Source organism: Tachyglossus aculeatus, chromosome 3 (assembly GCF_015852505.1).
Source record: "Tachyglossus aculeatus isolate mTacAcu1 chromosome 3, mTacAcu1.pri, whole genome shotgun sequence".
In the NCBI taxonomy this organism is placed as follows: Eukaryota; Metazoa; Chordata; class Mammalia; order Monotremata; family Tachyglossidae; genus Tachyglossus; species Tachyglossus aculeatus.
In genome coordinates this window covers 38,862,002-38,887,046 of record NC_052068.1, presented here as the reverse complement: position 1 = coordinate 38,887,046, position 25,045 = coordinate 38,862,002, and the positions used below count along the sequence as shown (strand labels likewise).

General features: G+C 43.5%; 1 protein-coding gene across 1 annotated transcript in view; it reads left to right on the top strand.

The window, feature by feature from the left end:
- Positions 1-302: 302 nt before the first annotated feature.
- Positions 303-25,045, top strand: part of PTEN (phosphatase and tensin homolog) — an 80,288-nt gene continuing 55,545 nt past the window's right edge. The window contains exons 1-2 of the mRNA XM_038743579.1: positions 303-613; positions 24,892-24,976. Of these exons, the coding sequence (XP_038599507.1) occupies positions 535-613; positions 24,892-24,976 (164 nt within the window). The 5' untranslated portion in view covers positions 303-534. The remainder of the gene's footprint in view (positions 614-24,891; positions 24,977-25,045) is intronic.

Sequence of the window (25,045 nt, the reverse complement as noted above, 5' to 3'; positions counted from 1 at the left end):
CCGCCCTCCCGCCGGCCGCCGGCAGGGGGCGCGCGGGCCGGCCGGTGATGTGGCAGGCGGCGGCGGCGGCGGCGGCGCGGACTACTTCGCCCGGCGGCGGGACACGGCGGCGGCGGCGGCGGCGACGTCGGGGCGCGAGGCGGCCGACGTGGGCCGGTCGGCGGCCGGAGCCATGATGGCGGCGACGGCGGCGAGCTGAGCCGCGCTGAGGCGAGGCGAGGGAGATGAGCCACGGCGGCGGGACGGAGACCCTGTCCTCCTCTTCGTCGTCCTCCTCGTCGTCGTCCTCCTCGTCCTCCGGCGGGGGCGGCGCCCCCCGACCCCCGGCCCGCCGGCGGCGGCGGCGACGACGGCGGAGGGTGTCCCCCTCCTTCTAGCCGGCCCGGCCGGGGGCCCGTGGCCCTGCCTCCATCACTACGGACGCCTCCTTCTCCTCAGCCCTCCTCCTCCTCCTCCTCCTCCTCAGCGTCGTCGTCGCCTGAGGCAAACCCGGGCCCCCTCCTGCCGCAGCCGCCCCTCTCCCTCCTCCCCGACATGACAGCCATCATCAAGGAGATCGTCAGCAGAAACAAAAGGAGATACCAAGAGGATGGATTCGACTTAGACTTGACCTGTATCCCTTTTCCTGACGCGGCTCGGCCGCCTTTCCCTTTTTTTTTTTTCCCCTTCCCCTCCCCCGGGGAAGGCCGCTCTGGGCCCCTCATTCATTCATCCAGTCATCCAGTCGTATTTACTGAGCGCTTACTGCGCGCGGAGCACTGTACTAGCCGCTTGGGAAGTACGGCTTGGACGCCTTTCCCTCCCCCCCCCCCCCTTCCCCCTCGAAGGCCTATTTGGGCCCCGCATTCATTCATCCAGTCGTATTTATTGAGCGCTTACTGCGCGCGGAGCACTGTACTAACCGCTTGGGAAGTACGGCTTGGACGCCTTTCCCTCCCCCCCCCCCTTTTCCCCTCGAAGGCCTATTTGGGCCCCGCATTCATTCATCCATCCAGTCGTATTTACTGAGCGCTTACTGCGCGCGGAGCACTGTACTAGCCGCTTGGGAAGTACGGCTTGGACGCCTTTCCCTCCCCCCCCCCCCTTCCCCTCGAAGGCCTATTTGGGCCCCACATTCATTCATCCAGTCGTATTTATTGAGCGCTTACTGCGCGCTGAGCACTATACTAATCGCTTGGGAAGTACGGCTTGGCCGCCGCTTTGGGCCCCTTATTCATTCATCCAGTCGTATTTACTGAGCGCTTACTGCGCGCTGAGCACTGTACTAACCGCTTGAGAAGTACGGCTTGGCCGCTTTTCCCTTTTTTCCCCGGGGAAGGCCGCTTTGGGCCCCGCATTCATTCATCCAGCCGTATTTACTGAGCGCTTACTGCGCGCGGAGCACTGTACTAGCCGCTTGGGAAGTACGGCTTGGACGCCTTTCCCTCCCCCCCCTTTCCCCTCGAAGGCTTATTTGGGCCCCGCATTCATTCATCCAGTCGTATTGAGCGCTTACTGCGCGCTGAGCACTGTACTAACCGCTTGGGAAGTACGGCTTGGCCGCCTTTCCCTTTTTTTTTTTCCCCTCTCCCGGGGAAGGCCGCTCTGGGCCCCGCATTCATTCATCCAGTCGTATTTACTGAGCGCTTACTGCGCGCGGAGCACTGTACTAACCGCTTGAGAAGTACGGCTTGGCCGCCTTTCCCTCCCCCCCCCTTTCCCCTCGAAGGCCTATTTGGGCCCCGCATTCATTCATCCAGTCGTATTTACTGAGCGCTTACTGCGCGCGGAGCACTGTACTAGCCGCTTGGGAAGTACGGCTTGGTCGCCTTTCCCTCCCCCCCCCCCCCCCTTTCCCATCGAAGGCCTATTTGGGCCCCGCATTCATCCATCCAGCCGTATTTACTGAGCGTTTACTGCGCGCGGAGCACTGTACTAACCGCTTGGGAAGTACGGCTTGGCCGCCTTTCCCTCCCTCCCCTTTCCCCTCGAAGGCCTATTTCGGCCCCGCATTCATTCATCCAGTCGTATTGAGCGCTTACTGCGCGCTGAGCACTGTACTAACCGCTTGGGAAATACGGCTTGGCCGCCTTTCCCTTTTTTTCCCTCCCCCGGGAAGGCCGCTTTGGGCCCCGCATTCATTCATCCAGCCAGCCGTATTTATCGAGCGCTTACTGCGCGCGGAGCACTGTACCAACCGCTTGGGAAGCACGGCTTGGCCGCCGCCTTGGGCCCCGCATTCATTCATCCAGTCGTATTTATTGAGCGCTTACTGCGCGCAGAGCACTGTACCAACCGCTTGGCGAGTACGGCTTGGCCGCCTTTCCCTCCCCCCCCCCCCGCCCCCCCACCTTCCCCGGGGAAGGCCGCTTTGGGCCCCGCATTCCCACTGTTGGGTAGGGACTGTCTCTGTATGTTGCCAATTTGTACTTCCCAAGCGCTTAGTGCAGTGCTGTGCACATAGTAAGCGCTCAATAAATACGATTGGTGATGATGCTGATCCAGTCGTATTTGTTGAGCGCTTACTGCGTGCAGAGCACTGTACCAACCGCTTGGGAAGTACGACTTGGCCGCCTTTCCCTTTTTCCTTCCCCTCCCCCCGGGAAGGCTGCTTTGGGCCCCACATTCATTCATCCAGTCGTATTTATTGAGTGCTTACTGCACGCGGAGCACTGTACCAACCGCTTGGCAAGTACTAGAAGAGGGAGGCGACTGTGAGCCCACTGTTGGGTAGGGACTGTCTCTATATGTTGCCCCTTTGTACTTCCCAAGCGCTTAGTACAGTGCTCTGCGCACAGCAAGCGCTCAGTAAATATGATTGATTGACTGATCCGATCGAGCCCACTGTTGGGTAGGGACTGCCTCTATACGTTGCCCCCTTGTACTTCCCAAGCGCTTAGTACAGTGCTCTGCACACAGTAAACGCTCAGTAAATATGATTGATCCGATCGAGCCCACTGTTGGGTAGGGACCGCCTCTATATGTTGCCAACTTGTACTTCCCAAGCGCTTAGTACAGTGCTCTGCACACAGTAAGCGCTCAATAAATACGGCTGATTGATTGTGAGCCCTCCTAATAATAATAATGGCATTTGTTAAGCGCTTACTATGTGCAAAGCACGGTCCTAAGCGCTGGGGAGCCAGGTTGTCCCACGCGGGGCTCACAGTCTTCATCCCCATTTGACAGATGAGGGAACCGAGGCCCAGGGAAGTGAAGTCACCCAGCTGACAATTGGCGGAGCCGGGATTTGAACCCATGACTTCTGACTCCAAAGCCCGGGCTCTTTCCACTGAGCCACGCTGCTTCTAGACTGTGAGCCTGCTGTTGGGTAGGGACCGTCTCTAGATGTTGCCGACTTGGACTTCCCAAGCGCTTAGCACAGTGCTCTGCATACAGTAAGTGCTCAATAAATGCGATTGATTGATTGATTGTGTGCAAAGCACTGGACTAAGCGCCGGCTGCAACAGAGACGGGCCCGCAGTCTAGAAGGAGGGGATGGAAAGGCCCCCCACCTCGGTGTCAGGGCACCGATTGCCCTCTCTGGGCCTTAACAGCCCTCCTTTTGTAATAATGATGGAATTTCTTAAGCGCTTACTATGTGCAAAGCACTGTTCTAAGCGCCGGGGAGGTTACAAGGTGATTTTTTAGACTGTGAGCCCACTGTTGGGTAGGGACTGTCTCTATATGTTGCCAATTTGTACTTCCCAAGCGCTTAGTACAGTGCTCTGCACATAGTAAGCGCTCAGTAAATACGATTGATGAAGATGATGATGATGATCAGGTTGTCCCACGGGGGGCTCACAATTTTAATCCCCATTTTATAGATGAGGGCACTGAGGCCCAGAGAAGTGAAGTGACTTGCCCAAAGTCACACAGCTGACAATTGGCGGAGCCGGGATTTGAACCCATGAGCTCCGACTCCAGAGCCCGGGCTCTTTCCATTGTGGCCATTGTCCTCCGGAAGCAGCGCTTAGAACAGTGCTTTGTACATAGTAAGCGCTTAATGATAATAATGATGGCATTTATTAAGCGCCGGCTACGAAGCACTGTTCTAAGCGCTGGGGGTTGGGGGGGCGGATACAAGGTGATCAGGTTGGCCCACTTGGGGCTCACAGCCGTAATCCTCATTTTCCAGATGAGGGAACTGAGGCCCAGAGAAGTGATTTGCCCAAAGTCACCCAGCTGACAGTTGGCGGAGCCGGGATTTGAACTCGTGACCTCTTTCTAGACTGCGAGCCCGCTGTTGGGTAGGGACCGTCTCTATATGTTGCCAACTTGGACTGCCCGAGCGCTTAGTCCAGTGCTCTGCACACAGTAAGCGCTCAATAAATACGACTGAATGAATGAATGTTGGGTAGGGGCCGTCTCTTTATGTTGCCAACTTGTACTTTCCAAGTGCTTAGTACAGTGCTCTGCACGCAGTAAGCGCTCAACTCTAAATACGATTGAATGAATGAATGAATGTTGGGTAGGGACCATCTCTGTGTTGCCAACTTGTACTTCCCAAGTGCTTAGTACAGTGCTCTGCACCCAGTAAGCGCTCAATAAATACGATTGAATGAATGAATGACTCCACAGCCCGAGCCACGCTGCTTAATAAATACCATCCAAAAATCGTCCGGCCGGGACGGGGACGAAATGGCCCCAGAATCGGGGCTGCTTTGGGGACCAGAGAGGGCAGTCGGCCTATCATCAGATCTTGGCCTAGGCCCGAGATGGAGGGTCTAAATCAGATTAAAATGAAAATTAGGGTTGCATCAGAACCTTGCCGTGATTTTTATTCGTGTGTGTGTGTGTGTTGAGCTTTTTTTGCTCCCCGGGTGGCACCGAGAGATTCAAAATAGCCCACGTTTTGAGAACTGACTCCAGATGCAGAACCTGTAGCTCTTTTTTTAGTCAGGGGGCAGAAGTAGGTTTCTGCCACGAAACGCACATGACCCCATCAGAGCTTGAAGATCTTTAAATGTGGCTTTTTGTAACAGACTGGCGAAGACGTGAAAATGAACCGCACAGTAGGGTTTTGCGTTCAGCACCCTGTGTCGTCCGTAATAGAATAGAGATGGAGTGGTTCTTGGGTCCCCAATAATGCTGTTGTGCTGATTAATGGGTAATTCGCGTGGCAGATGATGATGGCAAAAAGCCATTAGTGCCAACCTGGAATTTCAAGCGGTGTTGGCCGGCCTGGGTTGAGATCTGTCTTATTTAGGTTTCGGGGGCGCTGATGTCGAGAGGCGTCCTTTAATTTTGTGGTCAAATATAAAATTGGGTAAATATCGTCTTCCAAGTCAACCTCTTCCATCGGATTTGTGGAGAGGGGCCCGTTTAGCCACTTTCAGATTAAGGAGAAATGACTACTGAAAATGATGTTGTTATGGTACCTGGAATGTGATTCTCGTTTTATAAATTTCCCGAGTCAGCTTTTTGGATGAGGTAGAAACCCAGAATTTCAGCAACTGTGTGGCTTCCGCTTGACCAACTTCAGCTCATTGATTTTTTTTTTTTTTTTTTTTTTTTAGAGGGCAGTTACCAAAAGACATTAAAATCCCCCTTGATTCTAGTTGAATGGTTTTACTTGAGAAGGATGCAGTTCTTTATTTTGCAGAATTAGGAGCGAGAGCGACTTTGGCCAGCATTCGGTTTTGAAAACGTAGTCCTGCCTCAGTTGTGGTTCTTGAACGCTAAGTCTGTTTCATCTGTGAAAGTAGGAGATGATCTTCTTGAGGTCAGGTGACAAACATTTTGGATCCTGCATTTTCCAGTATAGTATGGAGAATATGCGTTCTTCATCAGATCAAAAATGTATCGTATATTGCAGCAGCAGCAAGTAATATTTTAAACTCTAGTTCAACGTGTAATTGTGTTGTATTTAGGAAAACTTTCTTTACCAAAAGACTTCCTAACCAGAGATTCTTGTCAGTGAGTTATTGACTAAAAGTAGATTGATGCATTGCATTTCATTTAAGTAAAAGCTCGGTTGGGGAAAAATGAAAATATTTAGTGCTCGAAAGAAGCTATAGTTCTGTTTTTGGTTAATATTGTATTTCTGACTGATGGCTCTCATAATCTTTACAGTGTAACAGGGCTTGGGAATAGGTATTTTGAAGCTTTTACTTTTAGCATCTTTGGAGACTGATAAATTGTTCCCGTCTAGAATACTTGTACTTTAACAGGTGTGTTTGTGTGTGTTAGAACTTTTAAAGTGGCTTGGGAAATTTTGGAGACTAAACAGTTGAAGTAAATCTGGGTTTGGCGGTTTAGTGAGAATATACCTCATTGGCTGGAAAGCTCTATCTTTCGAATTTATTAATTTCATCTTCAAGAAATTATTAATCAGTGTATAAATAATTTAGTGAGTTAGGAAGTTTACCCTCTGAAATTATTTTCCCAACTTCGCTTCTTGATCTAATCATTAGAAAGTCGTATCTGATGCTGTCGTCAAATTACTTAAGGTTACGATTACGCAAATCAGTTTATAGTTGTCTACAATGCCCAAATGGTAGTACGTATACAGCACCTGAATCGTTTGGAGGGGTACTAATTGCTTTATAAGTCCAGTGCATTCTTATAGCCTTCTTAATTCCTTAGCAGTACATGGTAGGAGAAAAAAATAAGGAAACTTTCTTGTCATTATGCGGGTAGGTTTCAGTGCCTAGAGTTTTAGGGACCTTTTATGATGTCATTTCCTTCAGTTCATTTTGAAGAGTGTCCATATTGCTACAAAATGACTTATTAGCAACTCCCTTGAAAATAGCGTAGCTTCGTTTGCTATGATTTTTAGTATTGCGCGTTTTGAGTTCCTGTTTTTTAAATGTCTTAACGCAGCAGGTCTAGGTGGAAGTCGCTTTCATTGGACCTTAATTCCCAAGTACAGTACTCTGTCAAAAGAACATTTGATTGGCTTCAGTTTTCCCAGGTCCCTCTGTTTATTGTGGAAGACTTTCAAATGGAAAATATGGAAAAAAACCCACTACATACTCGTGATAAACTGTTAATGTCAATTAAATGAATACCCTTATTGGGGTAAAAATGGAATTCAACTTGGGAATAAGTTGAAGGGCAGTTAGTTACCCTTGGATAATCTCATAAAAGAACAAATAAATGGAATATTGTAATCTGTTTACCCTGAAGGAACCAGGCCATATTGTGGCCCATTTTCCCTCATTCAAGACATTTTAAAAGTAAAATTTGAATGGAATTGACATAAATGCACTATTTTTCTTTTTCAGGAAAGGATTTTCTTTCGGCAGAAGTCTAAAAAGTGTACTTATATATGGGAGAGTTAAGGCCCCCTGTCATTAGAACTGGTGTAGGTTCTTTTAGGATTGCATATTTTTTAGATGCATTTTTATCGTTGAAATAGATTTGTATCTTAAAACCAACAATGGGAAGAATGCTTGTCACATCATACAGACCACAGAGACTAAAAAGCCAAAGTGCTAGAAAGTTTAGTATTACCTGTGGGTGGCTGGGTGCGTGGGTGAGTGTGTGTGTGTATTTTCTGTATTGAATTTTATACTTTCCCAATATTTTACAATTGGAACACAAGGTAGTCACAAAAAAACCCCACCAGGTTTTTTTTAAAAATAAGATTATGTAAGATTTGTAGAAGAATTGGAAAAAAATAATTAAAATAGTTATCTTTTTAAAAAGTAAAAACTTTTCATCTCATTTTGAATTGAATGTGAGTTCATTTCTGTGGAATAATACGGAGCAAAATTGTGAACGCTCAGAAATCAATGCTATTATTGTTTGACAACTTTCCTTTTCACAAACCAGTAGCTTGAATTTTAAGACCTGCTCAAATCTTAGAGAATTAAGCAATCATTAAATATAGTATAATGGAGAGCTCATTTGGGAAGTGACTATAGATTAGGAAATTAGACATAGGTAAAATGTTTGGATTTCTTATTTAAGTAGCCTGGGGGACCCCCCCCCCCCCCATTATCTGAAAGTCAGATAGCTAAACCAACTAGTGTTGTAAACTGAGGTTATTTAAGTTATATAGGTTTTCTTTTTTTTTTTTTTTTTTGAGGAAAGATCTGGGAAGCCGGAAAGAAGGGATTATCCAAATAAAATTAGGACAAACAAAATCCAAACTTTCAATTAGCTGAACTAACCTCAGTCTCAATTAGTTTGGATAATCACCTTTCTAATGCATTTAATTTGCAGCAGTTTGATTATAATTACTTGAGAAAGCTAGCTGGTGTTTTTGTTGGACTGGCCTTAAATTGACAAAGAGCAATATGGGGTTTTGCTCTGGAATCTTATAGAATGTACTTGCCAATTGTTGTGCAATTCCTACTATTTGGAAATAATCTTAGATTGTTTTCAGTGTATCAATTTTAATTTTCATTTTTCTATTGGTTTCACTGGACCTTTACCTGCGATAATCTTTTGAGTGATTTGCTACTCTTTGGAAAAATATATGAAGGAGTAGTTACCATGTGTAAGAGCTCTGTTTAAAAATTGGAAGCAAATTCTCAGAACATGACAAAACTTCTCTTTGGGGGCGAAAAATGACTATTTACTGTGTTTGAGAACTCTGTTTAGAAATTGAAAGCCAATTCTCAGAACCATATAAAACTAAATGAAAAAAGTATAAACATCTAATCCACCCTTAGCAAATTCTTGCTTTACCTTCCCTTTTCAAGAAAGTGTAGAATATACTTTTTATCTTATTTAATATAAGGTCCAATTATTTCACAATTCAGTTTTGTCCATATATATCATGTACTTTTGCTGGTGAACTGTTATTGGAATGAATGTATTTCTCTGATTTTTATCCACTGAGTCGGGAAACTGATAATTAATGATAGTATTGCAGGAATATCATTGTCTGAAGTAAACTTCCAATAGGCATAGTATATGTGGCTTCCTCCCAAGAGCAAGGCATCCTGCACTCTAGCCCCATCTTTTCTCCCCTGCTTTTTCCTTTTGTAGGAAATTCCTCTGTCAAATTTAGTGTTGAGGAATTCATTATGTTGCGTTAACGTTATTAAGGAAATGTGACAGGTTGAAATCATTCTTGGGAGAGTGATAGAGGAGTTGGGCTCTTGTATTAAGTAAGTTAAACATGCCTTGCTCTTTAAAACATTTACCTCTGTTTTGTATTGTGCCTGTGCATTTTTTCCTTAGAGTAATTAATTCTAGGAACAGGGTATTGCTATGTTAAAATTGGGGGAAATTAATTTTGTAAGCATTGCTGACTTGTTAGAGGTGATAATAACCCAAATTCTTTAGATCTTGTCACTTTTCCAAATGCTTTGCTAGATCTCAATTTAGAAAAAAAGTCTTTATGCTGCTCAGCGTTGTGGGGGGGAGTTAAATATTAAACTGAAAGAGTGAATGAACTGGAATCTAAAAATATTTTCATCTTTAGTTCCTAGCAGTGAACATTTTCTTCTTAGCTCCTTTGCAGTGGTGGGGTTTAGTAAAAAGTGAGTCGCTGTTACTTTTACCCACACTGTAAACAATAACACACCTCTACTGTTTTTTGATCGGTGTTAGCAACCACTTCCCATTCAAGTTGTGAATTTGGCTAATCTGGTAGTGGCTAAGGATGTTTATGTGGCTGAGTCAGTCTGAGTGCAGCGGAAGGATTCAATCACCAGTTTTTTTTTTTAAAGTATTAAGTTGTAAGTTTGTAGTGTGAGGTTGCCTGTTCTATGGGTCTGGATGGTTTTTGGACTATGAGAAGTTATGATTTTGTATTTGACATCGTTATGTGAAATATGGAGAAGGTATTTTGAACTGCAAAAAAATTTTGAGAACTAAATTTAAGTTGGTATTATTGCACCAAAATTTTGCTTTAGACCTGTATAATGCCATAAACTACCATTATTTTGGATTGCTGATACCTGGGGGACTTTGTACTTGAAGGTGACTTTGGAAATTAAAATCAGGACTTTGAGTAGAGTTACTTGGTCCTGACTTCATTACCTCTTCAGTTCGCCCATCATCATTTTAAAAGTCCATTATGAACACAGATATTTTAATCTGATCTACACCTTTACTGCTCCAGCATAAATGAGGTTGAAAAATAAGGCTCCCAAAAAATCTTGAGATCCTGGAGGTGGACAGTATGTGATTTATTAGAACTATTTCCCTTTTAGTGAAGGAATGTGGCATCAAGGATAACTAAATTATTTCTTGGGTATTGTGAGTATTTACCAGTTTAAGAACTGTGTAATGGACAGAAGATGAAAATGCGAGCGATCCCATTTTATATTTTATTTTACATTTCAAAGAGAAACTCGTTTTGAGAGATCATATGTTCCACACAGCTGTAACCTTTTTTCATAGTCTTCTGGATAGGTTTCAGTTGCCTAGAAAGAGTCCAATTGTCTTAAATCAGCCATTTTGCCTGTCCAACTCTTGAGATTGCCCAGGACGTATTTCGCATTGTAACATTAGGGTTTAAAAAAGATCCTTAGAAATATAATATTGATTTAACAGGAAACTAGTAGTAAGTATTGCTGAAAATTAATTTACTCGTGATCTCTCTGGATGAGCCATGAAATCCTGTAACTAACAGATGCGTAAGGAAAGGTGAGGCAGGAAGACTTTGAACATCATTAATTCAAGAATTTGACTGTAATTATATTAAGCATCGATACTTTTGTAGCATTCTTTCCATTTTGGGTTTGTGTGTGTGTGTACACTTCTGCATCTGCTTGTGCTGGCCCGACAGACTTTGATCTCATTTTGTTGTTGGAACTGTTTTCACTCAGTTCTCAATCTGTGGTGAACGATGTTCTTGTTTTTGCTTTTTCCCCTCAATTCGTATTTGAAAACATAAGCTAGGCTGCCCACAGTGAGCCAGGACTGTTGCCCAGGTGCGCAAACTCTACCGTTGGGACATCGTAGCAGCTCGGCGGGGCCAAGTAGGGTCCAGAGGGTACAGAGCAATTTGCAGAAAAAAATTAAGGATAATTTTTCATGAAATAGTCCATTGTCCGTTCCTCACCACTATTTTGCATTGTTTATGTTGAATGACGATCCATTAAAGTGACAGCCATTCACCCAAATAGACAAGTGCTACGTTTTACATGGCAATGAGTTTGCAGTACTCCTAGGGTTCTCTTTTATTTTCAGAGAACTTTGTGCTGGGGTTTAGAAACTTGTGGAAAAAAAACCTTCTTAAGAACTGGAGTTTGTGTGATCTAAGAAATGATTTAAAGCACTTGGCAAAGTGTAACATTTTTATCAAACAGTGCACAACATAAAATATTACCCAAATACCCTAGCCAAATAGAAATGGCTGAGCTCTTTTTGAAATTTTAGGATACTAAGGTTTTTTTTCCCTTCCCCAAATGATGATGATGAAGATGGCATTTGTTGAGTGCTTACTATGTGCAAAGCACTGTTCTAAGCGCTGGGGGGAATACAGGGTGATCAGGTTGTCCCACGTGGGGCTCACAGTCTTAATCCCCATTTTGCAAATGAGGTAACTGAGGCACAGAGAAGTTGAGTGACTTTCCCAGGGTCACACAGCTAAGTGGCAAAGGCAGGATTAGAACCCGTGACCTCTGGCTCCCAAACCCGTGCTTTTTCCACTGAGCCCCACTGCTTCTAGTTGCGCCTAGTCTTCTGAGTACATGGCAGATTTCGGTTTCTGAATGATTTTGCTGTGAAGTAATGAGGAGAGGGTAGGAAGCAAACCCATTTACAGAAAGATTGAGATTAGTTTTATTTTGTGTAGGGTAAAATTAGTCGAGCATGGGGCAGTGTTTATGGTGTACTGGCATTTAGTTAGAAAATCATGCTGTGATTGGCCTTCCATACTATACCTTTGACATAAACGAATAATACCCTAAATATGCTTGACAGTTGAGTAGAGAAGGGGTCGATCAAAGTAGGCTGGAGGACATGGAAACTATTGAAATTCTGCTTTAATTCTTAATGAAAGGCTAAAAATTGTGCTAAACAAGATACAGTATTTATGAGGGGACAGCTCATGTAATGCTGCTTCAGCAGGTTGGGCGAGAATTCTATTTTGTGGAATAAAGGTATTTTACATTTCCTATTTGGCCAGTACTATTGAAAAATTATTCTGTTTCCCCATTTGATCTCCACTGTGTCTGTTCATGGGAGCACATTTCCACTCTGTGCTGTCTCCAGGAGGAGTATTCATTATCATAGGAAATTTTCCCCCTTCCGATTGTTTGTTCTTCTGAAAATCACATCAGATATGTCCCCCTCCTAGAAAACATAATAATAATAATTATAGTACTTGTTAAGCGCTTACTATGTGCCAAGCACTGTTCCAAGCACTGGGGGCAAGTCAGTCAGGTTGGACACAGTCCCTGTCATTCATTCATTCAGTTGCATTTATTGAGCGCATACTGTGTGCAGAGCACTGTACTAAGTGCTTGGGAAGCACAGATGGGCATCATATAGAGACGGTCCCTACCCAACAACGGGCTCAACCCCTCTAAGCCCCACGTGGGGCTCACACTCTTCATCCCCATTTTACAGATGAGGTAACCGAGGCGCAGAGAAGTGAAGTGACTTGCCCAAGGTCACACAGCAGACATGCGGTGGAGCCAGGATTAGAACCCAGGTCCTTCCGACCCCCACGTCCGTGCTCTGCCCTCTAAGCCGTGCTGCTTCTCTTGCAGTCTTCCCCAGCCTTGAGTACCGTGCAGGCAGCTGGCCTCCCCAGGGAAGCGGCTAATGATTGTCCGAAGAATTTGTTAATAATGTAATGATAATAGTGATTTGCAGCCGTAAAAGGGTGGTTCAGGTAGGAATATATAGCCCATTTTGTAACTCGCCCGCAAAAATGAATTTGGAACGCCTGATTTAGGTAAAAAGAACAAACTGATGAAATTTAACATCCTGGTTTTCCAGGTGATCCCTGGATCTGGCTGGCATCCCCCAGGCAACCTCTGTCCATCGGGAGCAGAGTCTGAGGAAACAGTTTTACGGGGGAGAAAAAAGTCGCCCTAAAGGTCTTTAAACAAATGGAATTCAGTTGACCCATACAAACTGACCGAAGCTGCAATTACAAATGCCCTCTTTCATTGTGTTGAAGAGAGGATGAAAATTATTCTGCCGTTAAGAAGCATGTGACGTCAGGACTTTTTCTGCCAAAGAACATCGGTTTTGCCCTGTGCAGCTGTAGCCATTATCCAGTTAATACAGGTTTTTTGGTGCTAAACAGAAGGTATCCTGTATTCAGGTTCCATCCCACCCCCCTTGGCATTGTTAGTTTTTACTAAACACATTACCCTTCAAGGTTAATACGACAGTTGTCCAAAAACGTTCTGTTTCTTGAGGAACAATAATATTCTGTAGTTGAAAGATATAAAATTGGTAAGAATTTTAATTGCTGGTCTAACCACTTAACAATTTGGAGTTTGAAGACTTATTCTGTGATTGGATATTGGAATTTAACATTAGCAGCTGGGTTTTACTAGCTGGTGTATTATAGAGGGGCTGTATGATTTCAAGATCATAAAGAGAAAGTGTTGGCATCCAACACTGAGGAAAGACTGCCAAATTTGAATAAGAAAGAATCAGAATTTTGTTATCAGAGAGTTGTACTTCACAAAGTAAGGCAGCCATCCCCAAAGTCTCTGACGATATTGATATGATTACGTGCCTAGCCATGTCTGTTTATTATCCCTTTTTAATATCCCTTGCACCATATTTTCATTTGTCAAACGTGTGAGACTATTTTTATCCAAAGCAGGAATTTTTCTCCCCGTGGACCTAATAACATTTGTAGTACTGTGTTCTAAATTAAAAAAAAAAAGCCAATAGCAATAAAGACAAATGGGAAATGTGATTGTAACATTAAAGTTCAAAGGAGCCGGCATGTGAGGATGGAGATGAGATAGAGACCTGCCCAGGCCCTGTATTTGGCACCTGTAACTGACTTCCCCTGACAAACTATATGTCCGTACCTGACCTGTATCCGCAGACAAACGTGACCAGACCTAGACCAGGCTAGTCTTGGGAATGTTGCAGGTATGTGAGTCCAAAGAGGCTCCCAGGGGACAAAGGCAGCTGCCCTCCCTGGCTACAGTCCTCCCCCGTTGAGCTAGAAGGATGTAGACCACATCCCAGTTGGGAGTGGGTGAGGGAGGGAAAGGGAAGATGCGAGGGTGGGGGAGGAGAGGAATGGGGCAGTGTCAGAGTGGACCATAGTAATGCAGTCCCTGCCATGATGTATCCTGGAATACTTTGGATGAGATAATTATGGTGTTCAGCAAAACTTACCTGCGCCCAATTTGCTGAGAAACAATAACGCCTGACCCATAGCCCTTCTGTGTGTACCCAAGAGCTGGGGAAATGGTAGGTGTACTATTCTCTCTTAGATTGAGGGTTACAACCATGGCACTCCAGGCACTCTTTGGTGCCACTGATGGTCTCGCCCCCATGTTCCCTCTCCCTGTTGCCATTGGGGCCCTTCTTTGACTAAGCAAAGGTTGACTTTGATTAAACACTGAGGTACTCGCCCTCTAAGCCCACCCCTGCCAGTAGAATTTAGGTGCAGATCTTTAAACTCTATTGCTTCCCTCTTGTAATATATTTTAGTGTCTCTCACCCTTGTTAGATTGTAAAGCCCTTGAAGGCAGGGATGAAGCCTGTTGTATCCTCCCAAGTGCTTAGTACAGTTCTCTTTGTAGGCTAACTGCTCAGTAAATCTTGTCGATTGGAGAGAGGAAACTGGCCTGGCTGGACCGTTAGCGTCATCCAAAATTACATTTCTTGGGCCCTTTTCAGACTCCTGTTTCTGGAATTTGGTGGACATGTTTAACTAGATCCGGAGGCTCTTGGTAGATTTGGAGAAATATTATTTAAATTTATGAGTAAGTTCATTTCAGCATCTTCAGTATGTTTAAGCTTTTCAGCCTGTGTGCTAGGAAATTAAAAAAATACTAATGATAATTGTATTTACACGCTTACAATGTGTCAAACTGTTCTAAACTCTGAGGTGAATACGTGGCAATCATGTCGGACACAGCCCCTGCCCTTAATGTGGTTCACAGTGTAAGGCGGGGGAAGAGGGAGTGAATCCCCATTTTACAGATGAGGAAACTGAGGCACAGAGACATTAAGTGATTTGTCCAAGTTTACTCAGTGGGCAAGTGGGGAGACAGGATTAGAACCCAGTTCCTCTGATTACCAAACAGGGGGGTCTTCCCACTTGTGAGACTTGAATTAGCTTTGTTGTCACCAGGGCATTGTTGAATCTGAAGAATCAATCCGTCTTGGAATCCAGGAAACTCTGCTTTGCCATTAGGTAGTTTGAAATTCAGAAAGAACTCGTGGCTCATGTTGTGTTAGTCTTCTGTAGTTACCTATTCCCCTAACTTCTCTCATCTCTCTTTGGGATTTAATGGCATTTGACAGAAGTAGCTTATTGAGTTGGATTTTGTCTATGAAAATACAGGTAGGTTGGGTTGCTTGGAGCTTAGGGGGAGGAGGAGGGGAAAGGAAATGGGGGAAAAGTCACACGTACACATTGAGAGCTGAGAATGACAGTCAGGCCTGTCTGAAATTCTCAGCCAGTGAGAGACTCTTCCTTTTCCAACTTTGAGCACCACTCTGTTTACTTCTGGCCTGCAGGGACTGTTTCATTTTCAGTCACCTGGACAGATTTTTAGAATTTAGAAATTTTAAGAAAGCCTTCTTTGGGCCAAGTGGTAGCCGTTTGTGATAAAAATGATCTGTTTTGACACCCTGGTATATGCGGAGGGAGTCAGTTTTGCACTTTGAACTCACTAAAACCTAATTTCCAGAGTCACTGAGTTAAATGGGTATGTTTAGGACTTTGAGGTTAGAGGGATGTGGATTCACATCCACTAATGATAATGCTAGCAGTACTGCCCAAGAATTCGATTTTCTTTATGATATTTTTCAGCAACAGTGGATTGACTGACTCTTGGATGTACTTAATCAGATGTATGATCTCCCCAAAACTTTTAGACAATGTAGAGACTTCATTTTTAATAGAAAGCATTGCATTTAAAATGTGACTATTTCTTGAATGTACTTGACAAGTATGTGGGACAGCTTATATCGCCAGTGTTTGTGGTTAAAACCGATAGTCTTTATAAAATTAGTTATGTAAGTTATGTCTGTATTTTGGTTGGTTTGGTACTGGTGGTGAAGCCTGGTTTGTAAGTGCAAACTGCAAATCATTTTTTTTTTTTTTTTGAACTGTTCTGAAACAGGAAACCAGCCTTATCATACTCATCCAGAGAACTAGGAAGAAAGTAATTACTGGGTGTACTCGTTAAAACCAGTTAGTTGGGCAACTTAATGTTTAAGTGGTTCACAGATGTAGTCTGGGCATTTGTATTTACAGTAATACATAATTATCGGGTACAATTCATAAAATGAAAAAGAAAACTTTAATAGTGAGTACTTTAAAATTAGTTCATCAAAAAGGTGCTAGGGCTAGGTAACCAGTAAGGCCTATGTAGGGTGTAGGGCAGTTTGTGGAGGCTTTCACGCTTGTGTAACTGCAGTGCTGCCCTTTGTTCAGTTTGAGTGAACGGCATCATACTTGGTCCCTCCAGTCGTCCGATTTGGTTCACGAGGGGTCCGGCATATCGAGGACGCCCGGCTCTAGCGTCGGCTGCCTGACTGGGTGTTCTGGCTGGTGAACGTCAGCTCCGAGCGATCGAGAGCTGTCCCGTGTCTTCCTCTGCCCCAGGAGTCCTGGAGTGCTCCCGGAGAACTTCCCGTTGAATAAGAGCTCTTCGGTGCGTCCTGAAGATGTTCTGTGGGCTTTAAGGAATTTAGGGAACACCCCTCTGCTGAGTAAGCAGTTGAAGCTGACACAGCTGAAGGCTGCTTGCCTAATCCATGAGGGAGGTTGGGATTACCTTCTGTCTGCTCAGATGACAAGTGCCTACCTGTCTGAAAGTGATTCTCAGCTGCTTTCTCGGGTGAAGAAAATGGCTGGGAATGTGGTCTCTCTTTTTAGTTTTTGGGTGATGTACGTCTGTCAGCTGAGCCAACTGTATTAGATTCTTCATGTTGGCAACTGAGAACTTTACGCATGACAGGACTATAAATCCCATCAGAAGTCACGGTACCCCTAAGAGTAAGCTCCTTGTGGGCAGGGACTGTGTCACTCGTTTGGTACTGTGCAAGTGTGCAGCACGATGCATTGCCCACAGCGATCACTCAGAAAATTAATGCTATTGTTTCTAGTCCAGTTCCTCTGTCAAAGAGAGCTGAGGCCTATGGGGTTCTTTCCCCTAAAGGCATATTTCAGTTGGTCCAGAGTCTGAAATTCCATAGGAACCCAGAAGTCCTCTTCTCCCTCCTCCTCTCCACCAGTCACTTGCAACCCTCCTTTTTAAGATTAGGGAGCCGCGTAACAAAAGGAGAAGAAACCTCTGACTCCCAAAGGGTGTTGTTTCACGTGTGCAGTGAGAGTTCCAGAACCCCATCGGGCAACCGAGTCCATGCAGCCAGTGCTCCTTGGAGTAAATTCTGGGACATGGCCTGTTGGAGATGGGATCACATGCCAGACTGGCTCAGGAAGGAGAGGAGGTGGCCTAGATTTTAGATTTTTTTGCCCTGGGCATTGTGTGGGGGCTCTTTTTTTTTTTTTTTTTTTTTACAAAGAGAACCTTTCTAAGTGTTTAGCGGAGCTCTGGACACCTGGCACTCGGTGAGCAGGACCACGAAGGCAGGAATCTAGTGCTTGTCAGGGACGAAACCACAAATGCTATCCATAATATAGATGCTCTGATGTCCCGGAGTTTCGAGAGAGGCATGGAAGTGACTGGAGTCTATATATGAAATCGCCTTTGGAGTTAGAAGGCAAGCCACCCACTGAGCGGCTACACGTGTACTTACACAATTTGCCCGTGTTGATTCGGGCCAAAGAAATCTGCTCAGCTGAAAAATGTGGTTAAACATGCTTGTCTTGTGTCGTCATGGCCTAATTGTGCGTGAACAAGTAGGGTGAGACGGTTAGGAATGATCAATTATATATTTTTGAGCCCCAGCTCGTTGTAGTGGAGTTTAAATAATTTGAGACCCGCTGGAGTTTTAAAATTTGTCGGGTTTTAAGAGCAAATTTGGTATTAATGTTGCCTTCATAATTTGGTAAAAGAGCTCTCAAAGTACATTTAAAGCACTCGGGTTTAGAGTGTATGTTAATTTTGCGTCTGTGGGTGCATAGTAGATATACATTTTAAGAACTTTTCATCTTTGAAGTGTAGAGAATCTTGAGAGGTAAAGAAATCAATCTAAGCAAAAGGTATGGGCTTTGCAAGAGTGAAGAAATTGGACCATTCAAGGCCCTGGAAAGTATACATAATCTGGAAGATGTAAAGGATGAGTTTGAGTTATTTGGAAAAGAAATTATAGCTCTATAATTCCTGAGAGTTGAATTTTTAAGTCAGGAGTGTAGGTAGGACTCATCCTCTTATTGGATATTGAGATAGGAGCCATCAAAGTAATGACACAGCGGTTGGGTCTGTCTGCATAGCCCAAAGGAAATGGAGGCTTGCTCAATTTTCCAGTTGATATGGTCAATTTTTGTTGTGAGTGTGCTACCAACTGGATACACCCCCCACTTCATTAGGATTGTGCAGACCCAGTCAACAGAATCAGTAGATCATCTTTATTCGACACTTACTGTGTGCAGAACACAATCCTAAGCACTAGGGAGAGTACAATAGAAATGATTCCTGCCCTCAAGGAGTTTACAGTCTGGTAGGGAAGACAGACATGGAAATAGGTTACAAATAGATGGACTCAATAAGGTATAAATGTGAACATATGTGCTAAGAGGGTAAGGGGAGGGGGATATAAATTCCCAAGTGCTTAGAAGTGATGGAAATGCTGAAGTGGCAGTCGGTGAGGCTATAGAGTGGGGGGAAATGAGGGATTAACCGGGGTAGGCCTCCTGGAGGAGATGTGATTTCAGAAGAGACGGGGGAGAACAGTGGTGGGCCGGAGTTACAGACAAGGGGGAGAGCATCTGGGCAGGAGGTCGGTCGACACTGGGAGAGACAAGATACAGTGAGTAGGCTTGTTTGAGAGGAATGAAGGGAGCATGGGCTCCTGATAGTGGGAGAAGGAAAAAGAGAGAAGGGAGGGCATTAAAACCTCTGGCTGGGAGTTTCTGGTTGATGCGTTGAGGAATCGACAACTATTGGAGGCTCATGCGGAGTTGGAGGGATGTGTGCAGAATGATGTTTTATAAAAATGATCTGTGCAGCAGACTGAAGTTTAGACCTGAGGCCAGGAAATTGACGCAATAAGGAAATCAGGATATGATAACGTGCAGGGACCTGTCGCCTTCTGGTTCTCCTCCTATCTCTTTGTTCCTTCTCCATCTTTTTGGATGGCTGTTCCTCTACCTCCCACTCACTAATTTTGGGGGTCCCTCAGGGCTCCGTTCTGGATCCTCTTCTATACTGCATCTACCCCCATTTCCTTGGATAATTCATTCCCTCACATGCTTCAGCTACCATCTCTACACAGTTGATTTCCAAGCCTTCCTCTCCAGTCCTGACCTCCCTACTTCTCTGTAGTCTCACATTTCCTTGTGCCTTCAGGATATCTCTACTTGAATGACCTGCTGACACTTCAAATTTAACGTGTCCCAAACAGAACTACTCTTCTTTTTACTTGAACCCTGTCCTCCCCTTGTTTTTTTCCCATTACCGGAGACGGCACCGCTCTCTCAATCCTGTACGCAGTCTGTCACCAGGTGCTGTCGGTTCTACTTTCACAACATCTCTAGAATCCCTTTTATCTCCATCCAGACTGCTGTCATGCTAATCCACATCCCACCTTGACTACTGCACCAGCCTCCTCCCTGACCTCCCTGCCTTCCCCCTTTCTATTCCTTACTCCACTCAGCTGCCTGGATCATTCTTCCAAAAAAAAAAAAAACTACAGCCCATATCTCCGTACTCCCCCAAAACCTTCAAAAGTTGTCCATCCGCGTATATATCAAGCATAAAAACCTTGCTGTCGGCTTTGAGGCAATCAGCTCTCTCCCTCTTACCTATTCTCAGCCCCACAACACTTATGTATATATCCTTATACTCTGTTTCTCCATCTGTAGTTTATTTTATTAACTGTCATGCCTCTTGACTGTAAGGTCCTTGTGGGCAGAGAGTATGCCTTTCAACTCTATTGCATGGTACTTTTCCAAGCTGTCAGTATAGTGCTCTATCCACAGAAAGCACTGAAATAGCAGTGTCGATTAATCGTATTTATTGAGTACTGTTCGTGGTGCATGTGAGAGTACAATACAGTTGATTGACCTTGGTGGTAGCAGTTGGGATTCAGAGGAAGGGGTGGATTCTAGGGGCGTCGTGAAGATAGAACTGACTGAATGATGCGGGTCGAAGGAGAGAGATGAGTGAAGGATAACACCAAGGTTGTAGGCTTGTGAGACAGGGATGATGGTGTCAACAGTGATAGGAAAGTCATTGGGAGGAGAGGATTTGCAAGGGATGGTGAGTTCAGTCTTGGGCACGTTCAACCTGAGCCACTATCAGGAGGCAGGAGGAAACGTGGCATTACAGAGGAGAAGTTGGGCCTGGCAAGGTAGATTTGGGCGTCAAAATGGTGGGAGTGGATAAACTCCCCCAGAGAGTGAGTGGAGGTTTATAACAGAGGGGGACAGCTGAGTCTTGAGGGACACCCACAAGTAGTAATCCTGTTGCACCAGGGCCAAGGAGGATTACTAGTTAATTACCTAGTTAATTACTAAGAGTTAACCAGAATCTGAATTATTGGCTTTTGGGATTTTTAGTAATGAAGTCATGCCTTGCAGTCACAGAAAAAAAAATTCTCTTGAAGAAGGAAAAATGAAGATGGGCTTATTTTAGAAATTGACTGATTAATTCACAAGAGGTATTCTGTGTCTCTAAATGGGTCACTCTGTATACAGCACACTTTTTTTAGGCTGATTTATTCACCAGAGCTGTCATCTTGGAGTGAATCAACTAAGATAATTGCTCAATTTTGCACTTTTCTTGGGCTGTGCAGTCTTAGCTTGTGTGTCTCCTCTTTTGCCGTCCAAGAACCTCAGCTCCACAACACGTCAGAAAGGAAGAGGTATTGTTGCTTTAGCTGAGGCAGTCCCTTAGGGATTTTTAATTGCTAATGATCTAGGGAAGATCTTATCCCTGTCAGGTTTAAGAAAATGCAGTTAGCCACTGTTTTAAGACCCTGAATATTTGAGGTGGATTTTTAAACGTTTAATTTTAAATCTTTTTTAGTTAGTGGATATGTTAGGAATGTGGTCTTTAGACCTTTGGGAGCAGGAACAGGTACTGCAGCTCTGTGACCCCCAGAGGAAATTTCAGAATTTATGGGTTCCTTTATTTTCGGTACAAATTATGGATTTTTTTAAAAAAATAGTAGTCAAGTGCTATGTACCAAGCACTGTATTCATTCACTCATTCAATCATATTTATTGAGCACTTACTGTGTACAATGCACTGTACTAAGCACTTGGGAGAGTACTGTGTAACAATAGGTTACTGTTGTTATCAGGTTGTACTCAGTCCCTGTCCCTCTTGGGGCTCACAGTCTAAGTAGGAGGAAGTAGGAGATAATCCCCATTTTACAGGTGAGGTAACTGAGGCACAAAGAAGTGATTTGCCCAAGGTCACACAGCAGACAAGTGGCAGAGCGGGGATTAGAACCCAAGTCCTCTGACTCCCAAACTCGTGGCTGTTTCCTGTAGGCCCTGCTCCGTCTTCCTTAAATACTGAAGTCGGCATTGTGAACTTGGGTAACCTTGGCCTTTTCTTCATTGTAATTTAGCTGTAATATTGGATTTGTCAAAACTAAATATTTGTCTTTCGTATAGAGTTCATCAAGTGCATTTTGATCACTTGAAGTTTTGTAGATCAGATTTAAGTTTAAAAATGTCTTTTTGTAAATCCTAAACACTGCAGTGAAAATCATCTTCGAACACCATTTCAGTATGTAACTTGAAAATCCCAGTTGCCAAAATGCCCAATAAGGGAATGTTGGCTGCTTGAGGGCAAGACCGTGCATTTTTCCAGGTATAGGGCTTATTATTGGAGTGCTTCACTTTGATGTTGACATCTATTTTTTATATTCTTAAAGTATCTGTTTTTTACATTCTTCTGTACTTGTTTGCTTGACTGCGGTTATACATCTTTCTCAACCCAACACCCCATGTTTTTCAGTTGTCTTAAATATTGGCAATGTAACTTTCCAATCCTATGCAGCTATTTTAATCAGCCGTATTTATTGAGTGCTTACTGTGTGCAGAGCACTGTACTAAGTGCTCGGAAGAGTACAGAATAACAAAATTGTGTAGACATTCCCTGTCCACAGTGAGCTTGCAGTCTAGAGGAAGAGACAGACAGTGACATAAATCATTTATGGGTCTGTACATAAGTGCTGTGGGGCTGAGGGAGGGGTGAACAAAGGGAGCAAATCCAGGTGCGAGGGTGACGCAGAAGGGAGTGGGAGAAGAGGAAATTAGGGCTTAGGGAAGGCTTCTTGGAGGAGATGTGTCTTCAGTAAGGCGGTGGGGAGGGTAATTGTCCGATATGGCGTACCAGACCAAAGGTAAGACGTGGTGGGCAAAAGGTCAGCAGTGAGATAGACGAGATTGACGTAGTTTGAGTGCTTTGGCATTAGAGGAGTGAAGTGTGTGGGCTGGGCTGTAATAGGAGAGCGGCGAGGTAAGGTAAGAGGGGGTGAGGTGAGGAAAGAATGGATTTTAGTGATGATATGAAAGTTAAACCACAAGGATTTTGTGACATTGAAAAATTGGTTGAATGAGAGAGATGGGTTGAGGATAAAGCCAAGGTGAGGGGCTTGCAGGAAATGTGGTGGTGCTTTCTACAGTGATGGGAAAATCAGGGGGAAGACAGGGTTTGGGAGAGAAGATAAGGAATTCTGTTTTTGACTGGATATCTTTTTTAGTGTGTCTCACTTTTTTCCTCTGGGTTACAATCATACTCTTGGTTTTTTTCAAAATTGTTCCCTTACCACTGGGTATAGATGATAATGGCAGCAGCACAAAAGTAAATACGACTTTGAGCCTGTTGTTGGGTGGGGAGGCATGGCTCAATGGAAAGAGCTTTGGAGTCAGAGGTCATGGGTTCAAATCCTGGCTCCGCCCCTTGTCAGCTGGGTGACTTTGGGCAAGTCACTTCTCTGGGCCTCGGTTACCTCATCTGAAAAATGGGGATTAAGACTGTGAGCCCCACATGGGACAACCTCATCACCTTGTAACCTACCCAGCGCTTAGAACAGTGCTTTGCACATAGTAAGCGCTTAATAAATGCCATCAAAAAAAAACTTGTACTTTCCAAACAGTATAGTGCTCTGCACACAGTGAGCGCTCAGTAAATACGATTGAATGAATGAATGTAAGGAGTTATTTGTCATCTTAAATATTTTTTTTAGTGTGTGAACCTAGTAGTTTCATGTTTGTGTATATATTTAATTGTCTCTGAACCAAAGGACAACTGTATAATTTATATAAATAAATAAGTTTAGGTATGTTAAGTTTTTGAAAGGGTTATCTAAATTTGCTGAGTGGCTTCAGTTGAAACATTTTAGGGGATGACAGTTACAGCCCTACAGAACAGAAACACAGTCTTTTTTTGTTCTTTTTCTTTTTAAAGGAGACAAGAAATCCACCTATCAAAATTCTAGATGAGGTATTTCTATTTAAAAAAATAAAATTCATTTTTTCAATGCACTTTGCCATCCTTTAGAGTGTTTTCACTATTAGCATGTGACTTGTATGAAGGGTTAGCCTTTTTTTAGATTTTCTAATTGAAGCTTTATTTGCACGGCTGAAACTGGATCTCTTCTCTGAAATGTATTTCTATTTTAATTAGCTGCTAGACTTTGTTTCTTTCTCATTTTTAATAAGCCAAATATGCATGGATCTGTTCTCTTTTGATGTCATCTAAAATGAAAATATATGCAAATAGAAAAATGGGGGTGTAGTAAGCTTATGGAATAGTTGAGTGCAATACTGAACTAAGATAAGGTAAATTATCCGAATTGGAGAAAGGAATTATTATTCTCAAAAGTGTGTTTTGATAACTACCAGTGTTTCAGCAGTTTATTGGGAAAAACATTGAAGAATTTCATATTTTATGTTATTCTGAGTCAAGTCTTGTTAGTTCCTGACAGGGTAGAAACATGAAGGAAGGCATGATGGGTTTTTTTAAGAATATTCAACTTTTACCAAGTAATAGCTACCTATTAAAATATTTTACTTTTTTTTCTGAGCATCTCCATTACTAGCCTTAGATTCTACAGCTGTAAATCATTTTCAAAAGCACCAAACTTTAATCTAGCTATTAAAAGTTTAATAGCTGTAGTGCTTGTGAAATATTTTGAGATGCCTGGGAGATGATTCCTTAATGTGTGCTTGAGTTCATTTTCTTTTGGTAGCTATCCCTTTTTTTGAAGACAATAATCGAAAAGGTAAAATATGTATTGTCCAAGAAGAAGGGATTTCAGGTCCATTTCAGTATAGTTTTAGGAATCATGCCCCTTGAGCATAGAGTAAGTTTCAGGGGATTTTGTTAAATTTCTAATTACGGTGGTTATTGGGAAGAAAAACCCTTCTTCATACTGTGCAAATCTTGTGTAGACGTGTGAAGCCTTGCCTTCATTGTCATGTGTTCAAGTGTGTTTAGGCTTTCTATAACTAATTTTCTTCAGTAGTAAGGTAGAATAACAAATTAATTTAAAATGTGGTATGAGCACTCATATGAAACTGAACATAAAATGTGAAAATATTGGTATCATTTTGTCATTTGTTTCATTTGTTTCAGCTGATGTTCAAATTTTGTCCTGATTTAGTTGAACGAACAGCGTTAGCTGAACCATTATGATTCATATTCTTCTGTTTGCAGGTATATGTATGTTGCAAATGTTTCCTTAACTCTAAAAAATCAGATATTTATCCAAACATAATTGCTATGGGGTTTCCTGCAGAAAGACTTGAAGGTGTATACAGAAACAACATTGATGATGTAGTAAGGTAAGGACTCTTTTGTTACTTGTATGATTGATATCTTCAAAGTAGGTGGTGGATTACGTCTCTGCAGTC